Source organism: Etheostoma cragini, chromosome 18 (assembly GCF_013103735.1).
Source record: "Etheostoma cragini isolate CJK2018 chromosome 18, CSU_Ecrag_1.0, whole genome shotgun sequence".
Taxonomy (NCBI): Eukaryota; Metazoa; Chordata; class Actinopteri; order Perciformes; family Percidae; genus Etheostoma; species Etheostoma cragini.
The window spans coordinates 13,573,398-13,594,318 of record NC_048424.1 but is presented as its reverse complement, the minus strand read 5'-3'; the positions used below and the strand labels follow the sequence as shown (position 1 = coordinate 13,594,318).

The window sequence follows — 20,921 nt, the reverse complement described above, 5'->3', positions numbered from 1 at the left end:
ATAAGTCATGAACGGAGGGCAGGTTGGCACCAATTATCTTTTCTGCTGTCCTAACTGTCCGTTGTAGTCTGCTCCTGTCCTTTTTGGTGGCAGATCCAAACCAGACAGTGATGGACGAGCAGAGGACATACTGGATGATGGCTGAGTAGAAGTGGATCAACAGCTCCATAGGCAGTCTGAGCTTTCTGAGCTGGCGCAGGAAGTACATCCTCTGCTGGGCCTTCTTGATGATGGTGTCTGTGTTGGGCTCCCACTTCTGGTCCTGGGATATAGTGGATCCCAGAAACCTGATGGATTCCACAGCAGATACAGGGCTGTTGAGTATGGTGATGGTTATTGATTGATAGCCTATTATTGCCTATTTTGTGCTTTTTTTAAAGTGCTTTTTTTTGTTTTATAACTAGAATGACATACACATATACTATTTGCATTAGCTATATTTCCCGACATGACAGACGTTTTAGTATCTTTAAGCCTTGACTGAAGGATCATTTATCTCGATCCTGTGTGTGACAGGAGGACAATTGAGCTCATGTAGTCTGGGAAAAAGTAAAAAGCTCCTTTACATGACAACAGCATGCTGTGTGGATCTGTGGCGCACTCTGCTGTCACTTTAATGACACTGCAGGGAGACCTTCACCTCAAAAAAGTCAAAGTCAAAGTCCAGTCCCAAATTTGCATTAGGACAGGATTATAAAAGAAACATTTTTATTGTCTAAGGAAATGGCTTATAACTTGTAATTATTTATATCTATTTCAGTTGTGCATTATATGTGTACATTGTACTACAGTTATTAGTAAAGTATTATATTACAGTTATTATTTGAACTTCTTTATTATTGCTGATATTGTATTCAATTGTCAATTTTTTACACTGTTGAAGCTATCATTTCTTCTGTTAATTGATTAGTGACAGTCAAACAGGGCAATGTCAGGTTGCTTTTCTACCAACAACAGATTGCAGCAGAGGCTAATTTTAAAACGCATATTTTTATATTTATCGTTTGGTTATGGTTTGTGTCTTTTTATTGGCCGTGTGGCCCTTGTAAATCTGGAATTGATTCTCTACAGAGACCGCAGAGTATCTTTGTTCTTGATACAGCGTCAGGCTTTGGGATGCAGTAAAGACTTTGTTTTTCTTGCATGCTCGACCAATGAAAAGCCGCGTTTCAATCCCAAGCTACTGTCAACAGACGACAAGGACCAATAGGAGCAGAGGATGAGCGGGAGGGAGGAGAAAGACCAGAACCGTGCAATCATAAAGTTGAGCAAAGCAGGTACGGTGCTTCGTTGGGCTTACTTGTGGAGATAAGCTAAATTAGGTCAGATTAATATGAAGGTTATTTAATGGTTAGAAGTGGAGACTGAAGGGAAGAAAGCGAGAGATAGTACAGGGCTGATCTGCAGAAACACATTATACGGTGAAATGCATACGTGTACTGTATCAATGTTGCGCAAAATTTGTATGTTTGTCTCAATGTAAGAGCCTGTGAGCGCGTTAGATAGTGGGTTGCGTCAACGCACGGCTCTGGTTGCTCTGTGAAGTTGGTAAATAAGCTTGACCTCGCGCGTTAGTGAGCGAGACAAATTGGAAGAAACGCAGCTGCAGCTAGCATAGAGGAGGGCGACACAAACAAGCTGCAACTCCTGCTGCGAGCCAACGCGAACGTGCTGCTATATGCATACTAAATAAAGAGCGGTCAGAACGTTGGCCTCTTCAGTTTGAGAAACAAACGCGCACGAGAGCTGCTGGTGAGTATCTAAAATGCTATCACTAATTAATATGCGAATTAAAGTAGCAGTTAGGCTAGTCCTGTAGCTTCGACACCCTACAACACATTATCTGCAACGTGCTAACGTGCCTGTCTTTTATGGCTCCTCTGCCACTTCTGCAAACTTTACCTAGCCAGGTAGAGCTGATTTATTTTACTTTTTAAAGTACCGTTACCTGAGAAGTATAACCTGCTCTTATTTTTCAGTCAGTCGGTTATTCTGATAATATGCACATTTCAGGAGCTGTACTGTTTTTGAATAATGACCAACTGTCAGCGGGGCACGCGTTTGTTATTGCTGTGTCGTGGCTATACGCGCCAACGAGGAAGTTTAAATCACAGATTATACATGGGCCAGCTTTATTGGTTTAAATGATTTAGCTCTGTGGCATAACGCTCTTGAAGTGAAACTGTAGTAGCCTACCGTACTGCGCTGGAGGTGTGTTATAGAAGTTTATAATAAGAAATATGCTGAGGAGCCAGCTAACCTGTTCTAAACGTGTTGACGCCATTTGTAAGTTTGGCTACTCCTTACCCCAACAGGAACGTGTTTTGCCCTGCAGCTTGAATCATAGTCTAATATTTGCATTGATTCAGATATTTAGAAAATGTGTCAGCTAGTTGATGTACCTTTTGAATAGTTTGTCTTTTAGGGTGAGTGTGAAAAATCTACCTAGGGACTATTAATGTATAAAATAGGCTTTGGGACTAGTCTTTTTTTTATGTGAACATATATCTCTTACATACAGTAATTAAGCATATGCATGTGTCAATTATTTCCATATGTGTATAGAATATATGAATGAATTACTTAAATTTGAAGTGTGTAATATGACATCTGCCATACTAGGCAAGGCAGCTTTATTTGTATAGCACATTTCAGCAACAGGGCAATTAAAAGTGCTTTTTATAAAATATTAAAGAGTACTTAAAAACGATCAAAATATGAAAATAAAAGTTACACCGCAGTGTAAGAGATTTAAACATTACTGTTGTCACTAGTCTGACGCACACTGATTTCACAGATGTATTAGTATGGTTGTAGTCTATTGTCAACATTCCACAGCATCGCTCCGGTGCGACAGGATGACACCAGATGCATGTCTGTTTCCTTCCACTTTCTTTGTGTTGGAATTTTAAACTCTGAAGGATTTATGACAACTATGGTTAACTCCTCCGGTCTCTGCAAGGTAAATTGAGACAGCTAGCTAGACTATCTGTCCAATCTAAGTTTTCTCTCGCTACTAAAACAACTTTTGAACGTACATGTTCGACTATAACAAGTTCCATCCCGAGGCTTTTTTGCAGCGGCTCCGTTTTGAGCGTAGCACCGGCCAAGACGGTTTTGATTAATTTATAGAAATGCGAATAAAGCAGAACATGTTTATGTCCCATCCCACAATGCTATGTGGACCAGCCAGACGCTCCACAGCATGTGGATGGTCTGGCAAAGCGTTGTGACAGTCAATAAGCAGGAAATTGAAGCACAGAAATGCCAGGTGATTTAATTTACATAGTTTGTTCATTAAATCTATCCATCAAAAACAAATAATAAAAATCCAATAATGATCAGACAATTAACTGATAATTTCCATTCTGTTGTGGCAAATATGAAACTTTAAATGTCACAATTATTTTTGCCAAATAACGTATGTAAATAAATCTCATCTGCCTGTGACAGTATTATACTTTCAGTGTTTTGTAAAAGTCACAGTTAATAAGATGTTATCAGGCACATTTATCACAAACAATGATAGTTTTCCTTTTTTGCTGAAGGCCACAGACGTTCTGTATCCTGCACACCTACCGTATGTAACAGTACCTTGTCTGGGTTTTAGAACAGGTTCACATTAATTCTTTTTAATTTAAAAAAATAAAAGACTGTCCTGTGCTCTGTAATGTAGGCTCGTAGGAAACATGGCTTTCTTCATGTATCCCTTGTTAGTGGTGGTGAAGCTGCAGCTGTGGTGGGTTACCACAGCACAGTATTAGGGGAAATATTTTCCACTTTTGGCTCATGATCAGTGGCGAAGGACAGTGACAGGAGGCTGCGGGTCAGCCATGAGTGTACTGAACAAAAGCATTCAGATATAGACACACACTCAGGCTCCGATGCCTGGTTATTTTCATAGCAGTGAGTCAACAGCTTGTGGAGACCAGACAACAACTGAGGCTTAGGTGCATGTGTTTGTTACCATGTGTAATCGCAGGCTGTGATTTCACAAATAGGCCACCTTCTAGTGGCTTCTCACCCACTGGGCATCAACATTGACCTTTTAGTTTTCCTCTCTGCTGCATTTGTATTCAGGTTTTAAAATGTACATAGTTTCCTCTCCTCTGTTTCTGATAGTTTACTTATTAGCACCGACGCAGAGGAAGAGAGCAGCTTGTAAATAAACACAACACAGCTGCTCATTCGATTTACATTTAGCAAACAACTATATTTTAACCTATTGTATTAGACCTTGCAACTTTATTTCTTCCAGTTCCTGCAGAAATTCATATCGATTAAAGTAACATTTTTAGTATGTTGTCTAGCCATGCCTGCAGAACGAGGCTGAACCTCTTCCATTTGCTCTGTGCAGCTTGTGCCGGGAGGTTTGTTTACCTCAGTACAGACTTCCTACCTAAATTCCCAACCCACTAGAAAATCATGCAGGATCTTGCAAGTGCTTTGTTGACTCAGCATTGTACCGTGATAATTGTTGTGACAATAAAATACATGGAACAGTCTTTGGTCTTGTATTTATATTTCAAACATGCTGACACCTGCAGCATTACTGCAGTCCATACTGTAATCTGGGTGTTAACAAAGCACAGACTTTTAATCATTCTTATTTGGGTCCAAAGATAATCATATCTGTTTTTTTTAAGTAAAAAAAAAGGTTTGGCACATCCAATCATTAATTTGTTCCAGGCACTTAAACAGAGTTTGTATTGATGATATTGATATTTAAATCTGTGTCTTCTGCATGATTAAAAGATATTTTGTTGTTTTAAATAATCAGCGTTGGTGAGAGCGTCTAGATGTTGAACAGATGAGCCCTGAGAATAAAGCCTTAAATGGTGAGACCCTCGAGTGCAGACTGCACCTCTTGTTGTGTGGGCTGAGTCACTATGTAGTTATCCAGAGTACAACTAGGTATTGGCCGGTATGAGATTCTGACAGTATGATAACATTCCGCAAAAATATCACGGTTTCATGGCATTAGGGTATTTTTTTTTTCTCCATTTCAACACAATGTATTTTATTTTAAACACACTGGCAGGGACAGGAACAAACTGCACTTTCTGTTTTTTAAGACTAAAAAACTAGCAAAAAATTGCTCATACGTTACAAATGGTATGAAAGAAAATGTTTGTGCTTTTGACACCGTGACTTTTTCAATACCTTGAAATGGGTAACTGGCTCATGCACAAGTACAACACAGCTCTTTAGTGCTGCTGCCCTGGGTGTGGCCAACATGAATGGTCAATCATTTTTTTAAGGCTTTTTCCCTTTGTTAGCTAGCCTAGTCAATAGGCATTAAAGGGGTTGAGAGCTAGGGGATGACACGCAGAAAAGGGCCAAAGGTTGGATTTGAACCCTGGCCGCTGCTGGACTCAGCCAACATGGGGCGAACGCTCCTACTGGGTGAGCTAGAGGCCACCCCGATGTTCAGTCATTAACAATCACATTACAGCAGTTGAGCACAGTCTTAACAAGTTTGCGCATGTTTTAAGAATACAGCTTGACATGAGGAATTGACCTGAAGAGCAACATAGTCAGATGAAGCACACACATTAACAGTTAATTATTTCTTTTTTTTTTACCACCCTTGCACAGTGTACAAAGTTGCAGAGAAAGACTGAGATGCGTTTTGTTATGTATCGTCTTGGGCGTGTGCGTGCGTGCGTGCGTGCGTGCGCCATTGTCTTTGATCCCAGCTGAGCCTTGTTGAAGCATGTTGCCACACCCACTAAACAGCACCTGCAACTCTGGACTATTGCCGATTGCAACAGAGAGGAATGCAAATGGCGCACTGTTTAGATAAAATAGATTACTTTTACTCGCGTCCTAAATGGATGTTGAGATCTGTTGACAAGTGTTATCATGTTACAGTTCAAGATAGTTGGTCTAATGTGCCCATAGTTTCAGCTTGTTGTAACTATGAAAAGATACACTGGACGATTCTTGGAAATAAATGGTGGAACATTTTAAGATGGGCTTTTTTAATAGAAAGCCATGTCAACCATTTCCCAGTCCTGTAAATCACAGATATTTTGGGAGAGGTGACTTGTCAACCTTGTACTTGAATCAAACGTGCACCCACATTCACTCATGCACAGAAGTAGCTGGAACAGGCAACAGCCAGCAACTCTCAAACTCCGCCCCCATAGTTTCCAATGACACAAGTTTCACATACAGCCTTGTACCACATGCACATTTCTGCACAGCACACATGCATACACACCATATACCTCTTTCCTTTCAAGTGTGTGTGGTGCTTACACAAGGATTGGAGGTCATGAGTATTTTTAGACAAAGTATAAGTCACCTCAAGATTTGACGGCTGTGTTTGTGAGTGTGCGTGTTTCTGTTTGGCAGCAAATGTGTGTTGCAACAGGTTTTGTTTGCCTTTGTCTGTGCTCCTTATCTTTACTGACAAGTTGTTGTTACACATTTGGATATCTGACCTAATTTTTGTCTTTGTCAGTGAACATATACAGCAGTATAAAGTTTTTAATGCTACCAGGCCTACTGTGTTTGGAAAGAGACATAGCATAACTAACGGTATTTTCCTGTCCTTGTCTCTGTCTCTAGTCCATCATGGCAGGCGATATGATGTTACTCATGCGAGGCTTGGCAAAGTTGAGCCAGGCGGTGGTAGAGACTCAGGGCAGCACCCTGCGCAGTGGAACAGGTGAGGTCAACATACCTGTTTAGTTCCTTAATTGGACACATTGTCATGCGATGGGAAAACATTTTCAGCATTTGTCTTGAAGACAGTACTTTTTAGCATTCAGTTTTCCGCATTAAAACCTTTAGCTAACTTGCATATTGATAACACAGTATTTTTGTAAATTTAGTGTTTTTAAAAAGTTATATAATAAAGCAATGCTTTAAATAACAATTTATAATAAATGCATAACACTGTTTTTCACTTCATTATAGTAAATTATTCTGTAAAAATATAAAGCTAAACAACTAAATGGCAACAAATATATAAGCCAAACTTTTGTAAGCAGGGATGTTGATCTAACTATCAAGTTCTTGTGACTAGATAGCATTTAGCTTAGTTTAAACTGAGTCTGACGTTCATTTTTATTATGAGGCAGGCACTTATTTTGCACACTAACATAATAATGTTGCTGTGTGGTTAGTTTGAAGTCTACTGAAGTGCTAATAATGCTAATAACAGTTTTTTTTTAATTGTAACTCAGGGGTCGCCGGAGTGGGTGCTGCAGTCCAAAGTGTCCAATCGGCTGCTGAGCAAGGCCTGTCTGCCGCTATGATGAAAATGCAGGTGTGTGCCTGTGTGTAGGTGTAAATATTGCTGTGCAAGAACTGTATATCGCTTTTGATGTCAAAAGAACACTACGAGTATGTTTTCATTTTGTAAGAGTCTTCACATATGTGTCTGTCCAGGAGCTGACTGGCCAGCAGCAGGCCTCTTCATTGGAGTACGAAATTGACTTTCCTCAGGATGACCGTGCATTTGCAGCTTCAGAGTTTAGGGAGGAAGGTGTAGACTTCACAGCAGATAACACTGGAAGTAGTGATGATGCCGCAGCCCATCACAGCGCAGCATCAGGAGCGGGCCATATCAAACAGTCGTTGTTTGAGGGATACAAAGATCCAAGCAAACAGTTTAGTGGACACACCAGATCTTATCACCAAAACACCAGGTATAAATATGCTCATACTTAATTGCAATCTACAGTATACACATTTTTGCCGTTTAGAGGATTACAATAATCATTTTTGTCTTGGGTGGGACAGACATTTCTACAACCACAGTCTGAACAGGCATTTGTGGGGACAGCATCAGATCAGTCCGCTCAGGCGCTACCATCAGGACCCGTCCACAGTTGGAGGGCTGACGGCCGAAGACATTGAGAAAGCAAGACGGGGCAAAAAGGCTGAGATCAAATCACACAAACAGATGGTAATTCCTGTTCCTCGGCTCCTATTTTTAAACACAAACACACCTAGACATTGATGTAAACATGTTCCATACTCACATTGACATTTTTAAAGAGGTATTGTTACTATTCTGTCTTCTTTAGTTGAGTGAGAGAGCCAGAGAGAGGAAAGTTCCGGTGACTCGGCTCGGCAGACTGGCTAACTTTGGAGGTGCAGTATTACGACCCTTGGTTGCTTTGTCTATATGCTGATTCATCGTCTGTTTCTGTCTTTTTACACATACTTGCGTAGCGCTGAGCAAGGTTTTGGTGAGCATGCATATGGAGATGCGGTGTGTCAGATCCAAGGAAAAGAGAAGGCAAACTGGTTTGTAATCAAGGTTTTAGAATTCAAAGTCCTTTTTGCTGATTAACAGGACTCAGTGGGCAAACATGTCGCTCCACCAGAAACCTCTATAAATGCACAGAAGAGCGCAGATTCTTGAGACTATTTTATATAACCTCTTAGTTGTGATAGTAAGTCAGTTAAAAACGCTCTAATATCGGTGTAGGAAAAACCACATCCCTTCAATTGTTGTCAGCACTGCATGTCTTTCTCAAAGTCTATACAGATATTAGGTCAAGAAAACACCACTGAATGTACTGTATATACAGTAAGTACAGATGCATTTAAATGCCAACAAACTCCAAACAACTAGCTTTGAAAGGAAAAGGAGGAAACATAACACATAGGAATGTAACTAAGATAAGTGTTTGTCAAGTATCAGATCCTGGACCTGCACCTTACACAAACACTCAACAGATCAAGCATATCTAGCCGTTTTTAACGGACATGTGTCCCTGTCTAGATAACTAAACTCCTTGATAGTCAGCTACAGACTGAGAGAGAGAGAGAGAGAGAGAGAGAGAGTAAGTACAGCATCAGCTGTAATAAAAATGTGAGAGTTTTGCAGGTCGTTGTGCGTTAGTTAATCTTCTGTTAGACCATGGTGCCTGTTTTATAAGACTATTGTCTTTGACATATTCTAACATGAAAATGACAATCGATGTAAAAGTATATCAAAAAATGAGAGACAATTTAAAATGATAATACAAAATTGAAGCAGTTGTAAACATTGCTACATGGTTTTTACTTAACTGTTTATGGCATGCATTTTGTCATTATCTTTGATCTTATGTAAATGTCGGCCACTACTTAAAAATATTGATTGTGATCTTGACACACTGGCAGGTAAAGGCACTTACAGAGATATGGGTCTCCTAGTCTCAAAGTCCTATCTAAACAGGATGTTCTTTTAGCGATAAGAGTATCCAGGCAAAACAAATCGCCAAGCACATTGAAAATCTCTACTAGCCTCGGACGTAGTTTAACATGGTAGATCAGAGTTTGCACTGTAGTTCTGTAGTCGCTTAATTTCCGATGGATGCGTAAACAGATGGCATAACAGTGGACAGAGAAGCTAAAAGCAGAGAGTGAGGGAAAACAAACTCTGATGAGAAAGACTGGAAAGCCAACACAAATAACACGCAGCAGAATTTAGCCACAACTCATACCAAATAAACTGCACTTACACAGGCGAGCCACAATGTGACCCAAAAGGCAGAGCCGAGTTGACAGTGGTAACATTTAGAAGGTGTCAGAGAAAGGTGGGGAGGGGGTGGAGGAATGTGGCCTCTGTCTGTCCTTCACTCTCCCGCTCCATTTGTTGACAAACTTATTCAAGTGATTTATTTTTCTCAAGCTTATGGTGTTTTCTTCACAGCTGCAAGTGAAGATAATGAATGCAGGTTTTGGTCAGTTTACGCGAAAGAAGAAGCAGCAGCAAAGTAATTTACAGCATCATAAATCTGTTGTTTCCAGACAACAGCAGTTATAGCCCCCTTGCTTAGACATCCGTTACTGTCCTTCACAGGACTATATATTAAGGTTCTTCTGGTGCTGAATATCAAATAAAGAAACAAGAATCGTCTTTAACGCTTGTAAGTTGTACCATGTCAGCCTGTGTAAGATAATACTACATGAAGTTACACAAGGTTATACACACACACACACACACACACACTTTGGTCCTGCCTTTAACAGCAGAGGTGATGACAGATTTACCAATGAAGACATGCTCAGCCAACTTGTATACAAGGCACCGAAGCATGCTGTGGCCTTATTTGACCGTCTACCGTTGGATCTCAGATTTGTCGCTTCAGAGACTGCTGACAAACTGATTATATAATGCTGAGTTATGTAAGACGGAGACCAGGCGTGGAGGAACTCGCTCACAAACTGCCCCTAACTCGCTCGCTTTTCTCTTTTTATTATCTTCTAAAATAACTCTCTAACCTTTTCAAAGGTTAAATGTTAAAATGATTAATATGATTTCCATGTGCTCTGTTGGGTTGGCAGTGGTGCTGTTACTGTTCTGTCATTGCAAACTGCCAAGTTGATCAAAGTGCTTATTTGCCCTTGTTTTATTTCTTGAATGTTCAGTTTCATATGTTGTTTTGATGGGAATCAAATTCTGTAGAGGCAACAGACATTACTGAACGCTGACATATTTGTAGAGATTTATGGTGAAGGTCCTGTCGAGGCACCAGACTACCAATACCACTATACTAAAAGGACAATTTTAGAGCGCAACAGCATGACTGTGCTTTTGTTTATTTTACATGTTCAATATGTCTCTCATTTTACAACATGTTCTGTTACATTATTACATTGTTTGATTAGATTAGGTACTTCTATTATTGCCATGCAACAGTGTTGGTGATAATTGTGTTGGTACAGAAAGGTACCTTAGATCCAGTGCAATTGAAAGAGAAATAAAGCAAGCAAACATGCGCCATAGCCCATTACAACAAAGCACCCTAAAAACGCTTGAAAATCTGTGATGTGTTCTGTGGATCAGCATATCAAGTAGCCCAACCAGCAAAACGTACAATGTTTGATGTACCAGTCCAAACAGTTGTTTGTATATTAAGCCAGTTCACGTTCATTGTATTGTTCCGCGTATGTGTTTCCACCAGGTCTAGCTGTAAGTTTGGGGTTTGGAGCCCTGGCAGAAGTTGCCAAGAAGACCATGAGCAGACACAGTGATGCAGCAGGTAACACAGGCTAACACACAGCTGCTTACTAGGGGTGGGAATCAATAGACGCCTCCCGATAAGATATTATCACAACACTTATGCCACGATACGATACTATTGCGATTTTAAACATATTGCCATATATACATTGCAATTTATAACCTTTTTTCCAACTTACCAAATTTTTTGCAATTTCAAATGATGCCCCTAAAAGGAAACTTTGTTAACATATGTTTTATTTAAAAATATATATTTCTCTTTGTTCATGTCAGTGTTAACACATATATAAGAAATGATTTGTATTGCCACAGAAAATATTTGATGATATGCTGTATCGATTTCTTTTTCTTTTTTTCCGTTCCTATTGCTTACACACAGTATCTAGAGTTAACCTTTTTACTAAACAGCTAAGTTATACATGTAAACACAGCTATGTTTGCTTTGCATTATTGTTAGGCCTTTTTTTTTTAGACCAAGACATTCCGTTTTTGTGTTGAGATAATGAACCGGCAAATAGAAGGTTACTGTTCTATTACTTCTTTCTGAATGCATTGTACTATGTATGTGTAAACAGAAGAATGCAGAATGGAAATGCTCTGTTATTGTAAAGTTTATTGTAGGCCTTATTCGAGTTTTGTGCCTGCAAGGACAGATGTTTGTGCTTCTGTTTTATTATGAGATTTGGGTCCCTGTTGACTAGCACCACTGTAAAAGCTAGAGTCATTTTTTAAGCACCCATCCTTCATGCGTGTTGGTACATGCTACACACCTTTTGTATGTTGCCAACAGAGCGCACTTAGACCGCCTCACACCAACCTGTCAACAAAACAGACTTTCCTGCTCTGCACAGTGAGCCTGCTGATCCAAAGAAAACGAAAACAGTGTACAGCCCTGAATCTGTTGAATTTGTGCGTCTGTTTGTGGTTATGTGTGGGCGTGTGGTAAATCTCTGTTAAAGCCTCTGAAGGCAGCTCTAGACTCACTAAAACATATTACCTGATGACCTACTGACATATATACTCGCAGACACAAACAACTACTGGGCCATGTGTGTAAACACATGCACTGGTTGTTCATAAACCTGAACCGTAAACTAATAAAATCCCGTTCCTCTGTTTTGTGCTTCTGCAGGTGAAAATAAAAAAGGCGTTCTGGACTCCAGCCCGTTCCTGTCAGAGGCCAACGCTGAACGCATTGTCAGAACCCTGTGTAAAGTCAGAGGAGCTGCATTGAAACTGGGACAGATGCTCAGCATTCAAGGTGTGGGGAAAAACACACCCATACATGTTTTACAGTTTGCTGTCATTTACGACTGGTAGATTGACTCAGATGTAGTGTCGGTAAGCTGTTGGTTGTTTTCTATACGCTCTTTAATGTAAGAAAATGTTAAATTGATGCAGGTTTTTGTTTTGCAGCCAGACTAAGTTCAAGAGTTGAAAGCCAGTGGCAGGAAACGTCCTGGCACAGAGCTAGCGTAGGGCCAGATCAGGCATCGGAACTAAAGCGCCCCCCCCTTTGTCCTTTTGGCATTTATAAATTGAGATCAGAACAAATTGGAAACTTTAACAGTAATAGGAGCGAGAAAAGGACATTGGCTGCCCAGTGTTGGCTAATCACTTTTCAGCACAGTGGATTGACCTTGTAACCATTGTACCCTTTAGTACCAGTCCAAAATAACACTCACCTTGAGGGGGCTAAAACCTTTTCAATACTGATAACAAAGTTTGTAGTACGGATTGCTCATATCATCAGCAATGTCAGCCAAATTAATCTTTGTAGCTGCCGAACAGTGTTAGCTTTTAGCCATGAAGTCTTATTGGTAGTATTTACCTGGGATCTTAGTTATTTAGTTTGAATTAGTCTGTTAGTCAAGGGTTTTATAGCTATGAACCCATATTGAAAGTGTGCATTTTGTCTATATTATGTTTGGCAGTTTATGGGCATCTAAAACCAATGACCGTACCTGGAGTAAAAATATTGGCATTTGCTTGTATACAGTAGCTATATATGACAGCAGTTTGACAACCCTTGGAAACGTATTGAATTCAGATTGGTTGGTTGTGAAATTTGCTGACCTGTATTTCTGTCCAATTTAGATAAACTCAGCTGTGTTTCTGTATTTCAGATGATGCATTCATCAACCCAGAACTCGCGAAGATCTTTGATCGAGTAAGACAGAGTGCTGACTTCATGCCCATCAAACAAATGACAGTAAGGGCCTTTTCTTTCTTTTAACTGGCAATTAATATTGACAAATTTTTGACTGATGATTTAATTAGTATATTAAAATTAACCCACTGTAATTCCACCAGTGTAAAACTATAACATGGACATTTTCTAATGACAAGATTTCAAGTTGAATTTGAAAAGCTGCAAAAATGTCAACTATTTGTGTCTGTCTGTAGAAAGCGTTGAACAATGACTTGGGTCCTAACTGGAGAGACAAGCTGGAGTCGTTTGAGGAGCGTCCGTTTGCAGCAGCGTCCATTGGCCAGGTTCACCTGGCGAGGATGAAGGATGGCAGGGAGGTGGCCATGAAAATCCAGGTACGCTGTGAACGTTTATGGGAACACAGCACATTATGAATTAAAGGGGGCTTTGCAGATATTCAGCCAACTTTGTATCATAATGTTGTAGTATGTGAATGAACAATGGCCAGCAGAAAAACCTTGTGACGTGTTTGGTCACTATTACATTATTCATAAACATTTTAGTGCACTACTTGGCTAAAATACAATAGTTTGTTTAACAGGAAGTGGATGTCCTACTGTTTCCGACATTGCTGCCATTCTGTGTATGTAGGAGCTCAACATTATGTAACCCACCAGTGGGGTAATTGGTCTGGCTCGGTCGCAGTGCTTTCTGGTAGTTGTAGGTTTTTTTCAGCTTTTGAGTGAAAGGGACTATCACAGCTCCTTTTCTCTTTTTCTCTTTTTATGGAGGATTTACAAGTCATTGTTAATTAATTATACAGTGGAATTATTATAATCTCATGATACTTTCTAGAAAATAATTGTAATCGCAGTGAAAGATGGGGTCACATTGTACCAAAAAGATACATAAAACATTGGATTACCCGTAACATGACACAGGGTCATTACAGTATTTTAAAGTGAGATAGAAACTGCACAAAAAAAATAATCCTTGTTTAAAAAAAAAAAAAAAAACTATTCTGTTTGCTTGTACCCAGTACCCTGGTGTGGCTCAGAGTATCAACAGTGATGTCAACAACTTGATGGCAGTGTTGAGTATGAGCAATGCCCTTCCTGAAGGTAAACATTAAAAAACGAAAATCGGCATGCTGCATGTAAACTCAATCATTTTTCACTTTCTAATTATTATACAAACAACACACATGCACAACTGCACTCAACGTCACTCTGTGTCCTCACTCTACATTTCTCCATCTGCTCCTGTTCTCTGTACACCACTGTATATCATACTGTGTGTGGTGTCTTTCTCTCTGTAGGTCTGTTTCCTGAGCACCTGATAGACGTGATGAGAAGAGAGCTAGCACTAGAGTGTGATTATATCAGAGAAGCCCAGTGTGCAAAGAAATTCCGGTAAGTCTTATGTAGCATACAGTATGTTAAAGTATATTTGACACGGTCCAGAAAGTTAGTGCCCACACTGTTAACCACCACTGCAACTTTTCTTTCTGTAAAAAGGTTTTAGGCAGGTATGAAAAAATGCTGTAAACTAAGAATACTATCAAAAATTCAAGTGTTAATAGTTATTTCATCAATTATCAAAATGCAAGGAATGAACAGAAGAAGAATCTAAATCATATCAATATTTGGTGTGACCGCCCTTTGCCTTCAAGACAGCATCAATTCTCCTAGGGAATCTTGCACACAATTATTGAAGGAGCTTGGCCGGTACGTTGTTCCAGACATCTTGGACAACTAACCACAGATCTTCTGTGTAGACTTCTTCAAATCCATCTGTCTCCTCATGTTGAGATCAGGGCTCTGTGGGGGCCATGTCATCACTTCCCAGACATCTCTTTCTTCTTTACACTGAAGACTGTTCTTATTGACCTTGGCTGTATGTCCTGCTGCAGATTAAATTTGGGGCCAATCATACGCCTCCCTGATGGGATTGCATGATGGTTAAGTATCTGCCTGTATTTCTCAGCACTGAGGACACCATTAATCCTGACCAAATCTCCAACTCTATTTGCAGAAATGTAGACCCAAACTTGCAAGGAACCTCCACCATGCTTCACTGTTGCCTGCAGACACTCATTATTTTACCGCTCTGCAGTCCTTTGGCAAGCAAACTGCAACTGACTGCTGGACATCTTTTGATTTCAAAGGGAAATAATCGTGATGTGTTTTTTTCACTACTTTTTCCAAGTGTACAAAAAAGAATTTATGCTGGTTCGAAGGCAAAGGGTAGTAACACCAAATATTGATGTAATTTAGATTTATTTTTTTCCGCTCACTTTGCATTTTGTAAATTGATAAAAACAATCATTTACATTTTTGAAAGCATTCTTAGTTTACAGCATTTTTTTCAAACCTGCCTAAGACTTTTGCACAGTACTGCACATTCAGTTATAACTGATGAAAATATGACTGCTTTTAGTCTTAATTTTTTTCATGTTAAGGATTTAATTAATTATAATTGCAATGGATGTGGAGCAAAGCAGTACAGCTGTAGAGAGACTAATTTTACACTTTAATTACAAAGACAGGTTCAAATCTACAGGTTCATCACTAGCTTTTTCCCTTGCATTGTTAAATTTCCATCTTTTTGGTTCAAAGTGGGATCAGCCACATGCATGTGTGTTGTAAATGGACTACCTGCCTACTTAAACTGGATTTATGTGTCTGTCTGAACCAGGGAGCTATTGAAGGACAACCCGTTCTTCTATGTGCCAGAGGTGATAGAGGAGCTGTGCAGTAGCCATGTCCTGACCACAGAGCTTGTCCCCGGGTTTCCCTTGGACCAGGCTGAGAACCTCCCACAGGAGCTGAAGAACGAGGTAGAGATTTTCAAACCAGACAGAGAGAAGGGGTGGATAGAGGTTTAGCGGACTAATGTGTGCATTTATCTGGGTAGGAAAGAGTTAATTAATGTATTCAGATGGTGTGATTTGTGTGTGTTTGTGGGAGACAGAACTAGTTTCTTTCTAATCTATAACTACGTAGACAAATGGGTCTCTGGAAGGAAGGGGAACTGCTTCTGACTCCACCTGTAGAGCTAAGCGATGTGAAAAAAAATCAAAATTGCCAAATACATCAATGTGGCTATTGCCGCGATATCGTAGAGGTGATTATTGGTGCTTTCACTAAATTTTAACACAATGAGTTTTAATAAATAATCCCCAATAATATGGATACAATGACTAAGTGGGGAAAGGCAAATAAGACAGCCAGTAGTTTCAGAAAATGACATCACTTTACTGTAATGCAGCCTTTAAAACCAGGAAAAGACAACACCTATGTTGTCCTATCATATTACAATATCCATAAGCTGAGACAAAATCTAGTCTCATATATCGATGTCAATATAATATCTTTGTTTCCCAGCCCACCTGTTTCCACTTTTACCCCATTTTTTTCTGCCTCTCCTTTCATTTCCTCCCACAAGTCCCTGTTTTCCTCACATCCTCATGTTTGTTTCTGTCTCAGATCTGTGAGAACATCTTGGTGTTGTGCCTCAGAGAGCTGCTTGAGTTCAGGTACATGCAGACTGACCCAAACTGGTCCAACTTCTTCTATGATCCTCAGACACACAGGGTGAGTCCGTCTAAATGCCAATACTACCGTTACGATAGTTACCTCTATTACAGTTTATAATACTAGGGAATTTACAGTGAGATTTGAGAGTGATGCAATTTACAAGTGATCATTGGATTGTGTCTCTAGGTGGCGCTGTTGGACTTTGGAGCCACGAGAGGATTCGATCAGAGTTTCACTGATGCCTACATAGAGGTAAGATCTGTCAGCCTCATTCTTACTTTTATTTTATTTTTAACCGTAATTCATAGACCATATTATATTCTAGATCAACATAAAGCTTCAGTTGCTGTACACTACCCTTGCTGTTTGTTTTGATTTTAGGCAGAAAAGACATTTTGACATTTGTACTCTGGTTTAATTTGCAGTTAACTATCTTACTTGCGTCAGTCATGTCAGAACTAAAAATACTTCAATTATACAGATTTTGATTTACCATGCATACAATATTATAACAGAAATGGAGGGAAGGACATTGACGTGACGGTGGTAACAATTGTAACCTGTTTGTGATGTAGGTAATCCGTTCAGCTGCCGAGGGCGACAGAGAGGGAGTTCTGAAGAAATCTATTGAGATGAAGTTCCTGACCGGGTATGAGTCCAAGGTAAATCTCTCTTTAGTGGACTGTCTGTCTGAATATACTGCATCATAAACCATATTGCCACTGGAGAAATGGGTCATAGTAGACCCAGACTCAAAAACAAATACATCAGTGGTTGTAGTAAAAGCAACATATGCAGCGATATATGGAGATGATGTAGATTTTGAAGTTGTTTGATCCATCGTTAGATGATTTCACTTAAAATTTCAGCCGTCAGTGTCTGAAATTAAGTTTGTTGGTTTTGCTACACAAGTAAGTAAAACCGATCTGAGAACATTTGTTCTGTACCAAATACTCTATAATATATATAATATATGAAATATTTTATAAAAGTGACCCATGTTACTACAGCAGGAAAGGGTAACATTGATGATAGAGCGGGCCACAAAGATGTTATCCTCACTACCTGAGGGCCAGATTGTGACATTGCACGTCCACCAGTAGAGTACTGTAACCCTTATCATTTAATTAGCCAAGTGTAGCTACTAAATTAATGAAAACAACTAATATATACCAATAATCATATCAATGTAACCTGCATTTGTATTTTTCATATTCAAATGCACTTAGTAATGCAATTCATTGAATGAACTTGAAACAGAAACAAGACGGCCACATTGCCGAGTGATATGACCTTCTTTTAGTGCCATGACAAAAACCATCGTTCAATAATGGTACAACTATTTTCTCGTTTTAACAAGTTCCACAATCTACTGCTAACCTACATTTAAATGACTATCATTTCCTTCTGCACATCTCCAACAGTAGTCTGTTTAACTGCTGATCCTTTACTGTTGATCCACATCACACTTTTCATTCAGTTAACCTTTGCGTAGTAACAATTTGCCCAGTAATCTTCTTTGCTCGTTTCAATTTTTTTCTCACACACCATACTATGATTCTACCTTGCCTATTTCTTAACACATTTGCTTTCTTTGTATTACATTTGCATTTTTCTAATTACTTACTGTCTATTTATTTTTATTACTGTTTCATTTTATAGTAGTTTTACTTTTTTACCATTTTTACTCCCTATTTTCTTACTGCATGTGTATGTAAAGCCGCATACACAGAATGCGCGGTAAACCTGGCAAATCCAGTGTCTTCTCTGCAGTGACGGCGCGCCATCCTTAACAACAGCTCAAAGCTTGTCAAGGCCCCCATGCTCACGTATACTATTAATCACGTTAAAAATCATCCTTGCCCTTTGTAGTGTCATGCAACAACACCAATTTTAATAAGTCCTCGTCCACTTCATAGTAACTTAACTGTCAGTGGCTCTTTACATTTCTGTCATCCAACATTAAGGAGAAGTACAAGCACATATGTTTGCCTTTGAATTCCGTAAAAAGATAATCTGTTTCCCATCTTGGTCCATTTTTCTTTTTTTGGCCGCTCATGTTACTATTTGTGCCGTGAATTGTCACTGCTTGGCAAAACACTTTTATTTCAAGGCAACGCCCTCTAATGGTGGACAGTATAATTACAGTTGGAATGTAATGGACCGCTTGCTCCAAACACCTGTGAAACTAACAATTTATTGATGTTTGGAAATTGAACACACTGAGTGGGAGTAAGGGTCTCCAGTTGCCCGTCTCTGCTCTACAGCATGATCATTAGTGGGAACTAAGTGTGCAGTATGTTTTTTTTCCTTTCTGTGTCCAGGCAATGATAATTGCCCATGTGGATGCGGTGATGATCCTTGGTGAGGCCTTCGCCTCCACAGACACATTTGAATTTGGCTCCCAGTCCACCACGAAGAGAATCCACAACCTCATCCCTGTGATGCTCAAACACCGGCTCACCCCCCCTCCCGAGGAGACGTACTCACTCCACCGTAAGATGGGCGGCTCTTTCCTCATCTGCTCCCGGCTGAATGCTAAGCTGCAATGTAAGGACATGTTCCAAAAAGCATATCAGAAGTACTGGGAAGGCCGCACACCACCCTCTGACTAAGCCTTAGCCAATCCCAAGTGTCAGGCAATTTGATGGACAGATCCTGGGGCCAATGGCAAAGCGCAAGCCAGTGGTGACACACACAACAGCAAAGCAGATGCCCTTGAATAGTCATCGAGCACGAGGTTATCTTTCCCGTTTTGGGAACCTCACTGCGATGATTTTGTTTTCAAAGGCACTTGTATGTACTTACAGCCATCATTTCTTTGTTTGAGAGGGAGCAGCAACATGGCGTCGGGAGTGCATTAAAAATAACTCTATCTATGGCCCTGAGTGGAAAGACTGGAAAGGTTGAGGTGGATGGAAGAAGAGAGACAGCCTTGCATAAAGTTGTTCCGCTGTAACATGAAACATGTGAAAAGGTTGGAAATTAATCTCTCCTGAAGTTTTCAAGATTATTATTCCGTTTTCTTTTGTTTTGCATTGCTGTGTTGATCTTTTGTAAAATCCAACCAACTGTACCAACTTTATGAAATGTAAACACACAGTCACGTAATAATGGAGTGAACACAGTAAATGGGCTGTATGAGTCACACAGTATTGGCCAGGATGTCTGGGAAGTTTGATTAGATTGTATTTCTGATATAAATAATAAGGATTGGTCTAAAGGTAGACAGCTAAATAAATGTAGCAGTTTGGATTAGACAATAGACAATAGTTTAAGATGTTGCCAAGTTATCAAGCTCAGGTTGACGTATCCATTTGTAGAAAATGTGACAAAATGGAATTTGTCAGCATTTACACCCAAGAAAGGCTGACTTTTAACTTGTGTATATTTTCTGTATCAGCGTAGCAATTCAGATATCAGTTGCTGTTAGCTGTATAGCTTTTAGCTTTTTAGGGTAACATTCTATTAGCAGAATTTGGATTCAAACCATCAGTCTGATTCAAGTGACATTTAACATGACTATCAGGATATGTAAATGTTAATGAACCTTGGGTTGAAGCGGGATTTTACTCCGTTTGGGTCTGGGGATGAAAGTCTAAAGAGCTTCAGCTGTACATTTTACATCCCGTCTGATGATTTGTCTTCAACCATTGTCCATTTGGGATTTAGCTTGTGAATTCCAGTTGATTCTTAACATGTTAGCATTATAGCTCAGATTTTTTTTTTTTTTTTCTCAAAGCATGATTTTACAGTTTGTGAAAACATATAGAAATGAAACCATATTGATCCATGTTGCTTGCTGTAAGAAGTCTGACAGAAAGATACTGTACATGGACTTGTGCTTAGTCAGGAATGCTAATGAACTACCTGGATGGAAGAAGCTCATTTTGATATCGCACAAGTGTGTAATCTCTTCACACCTTCTCGGGTGTTAAATCCTCCGTCACCTGGCTGGTGTGCGACTGTCAAACTTTGCTCTGCTGTGTGAATACAGTTATTATGGTCTATGGTGTAAAGCTGAAAAAATTGAGAAAAAAAAAATCTGTTGCACAAGGTGCCTGTAGTTTCCAGTGGAAATCTCAACTTTATATTTCATATCAGAACTCAGTGAAAAGATGGTTTAAATGTTCAATTCAAAGTAAAAATGTTGTATGAACAGAGTAAATGTTTGATCTATGATATACTTGTCGTGAGGCACTGCGTGGTTTTGTGTGTGTGTAATCTTAACATGTTCAAAAGGACTGCAGCACTT

General features: G+C 39.6%; 1 protein-coding gene across 1 annotated transcript; it reads left to right on the top strand.

The window, feature by feature from the left end:
• The first annotated feature begins 1,313 nt into the window (after window positions 1-1,313).
• On the top strand, window positions 1,314-19,753 carry coq8aa (coenzyme Q8A, genome duplicate a). The gene is made up of 17 exons (XM_034900254.1): window positions 1,314-1,752; window positions 6,577-6,676; window positions 7,197-7,279; window positions 7,402-7,661; window positions 7,756-7,921; window positions 8,043-8,109; window positions 10,917-10,994; window positions 12,108-12,236; window positions 13,102-13,187; window positions 13,382-13,522; window positions 14,167-14,248; window positions 14,446-14,539; window positions 15,825-15,966; window positions 16,616-16,723; window positions 16,853-16,918; window positions 17,242-17,328; window positions 18,991-19,753. The coding sequence occupies exons 2-17, from the start codon at window positions 6,583-6,585 to the stop codon at window positions 19,279-19,281; spliced, it is 1,974 nt and encodes a 657-aa protein (XP_034756145.1). The 5' UTR covers window positions 1,314-1,752; window positions 6,577-6,582; the 3' UTR covers window positions 19,282-19,753.
• Window positions 19,754-20,921: the final 1,168 nt, after the last annotated feature.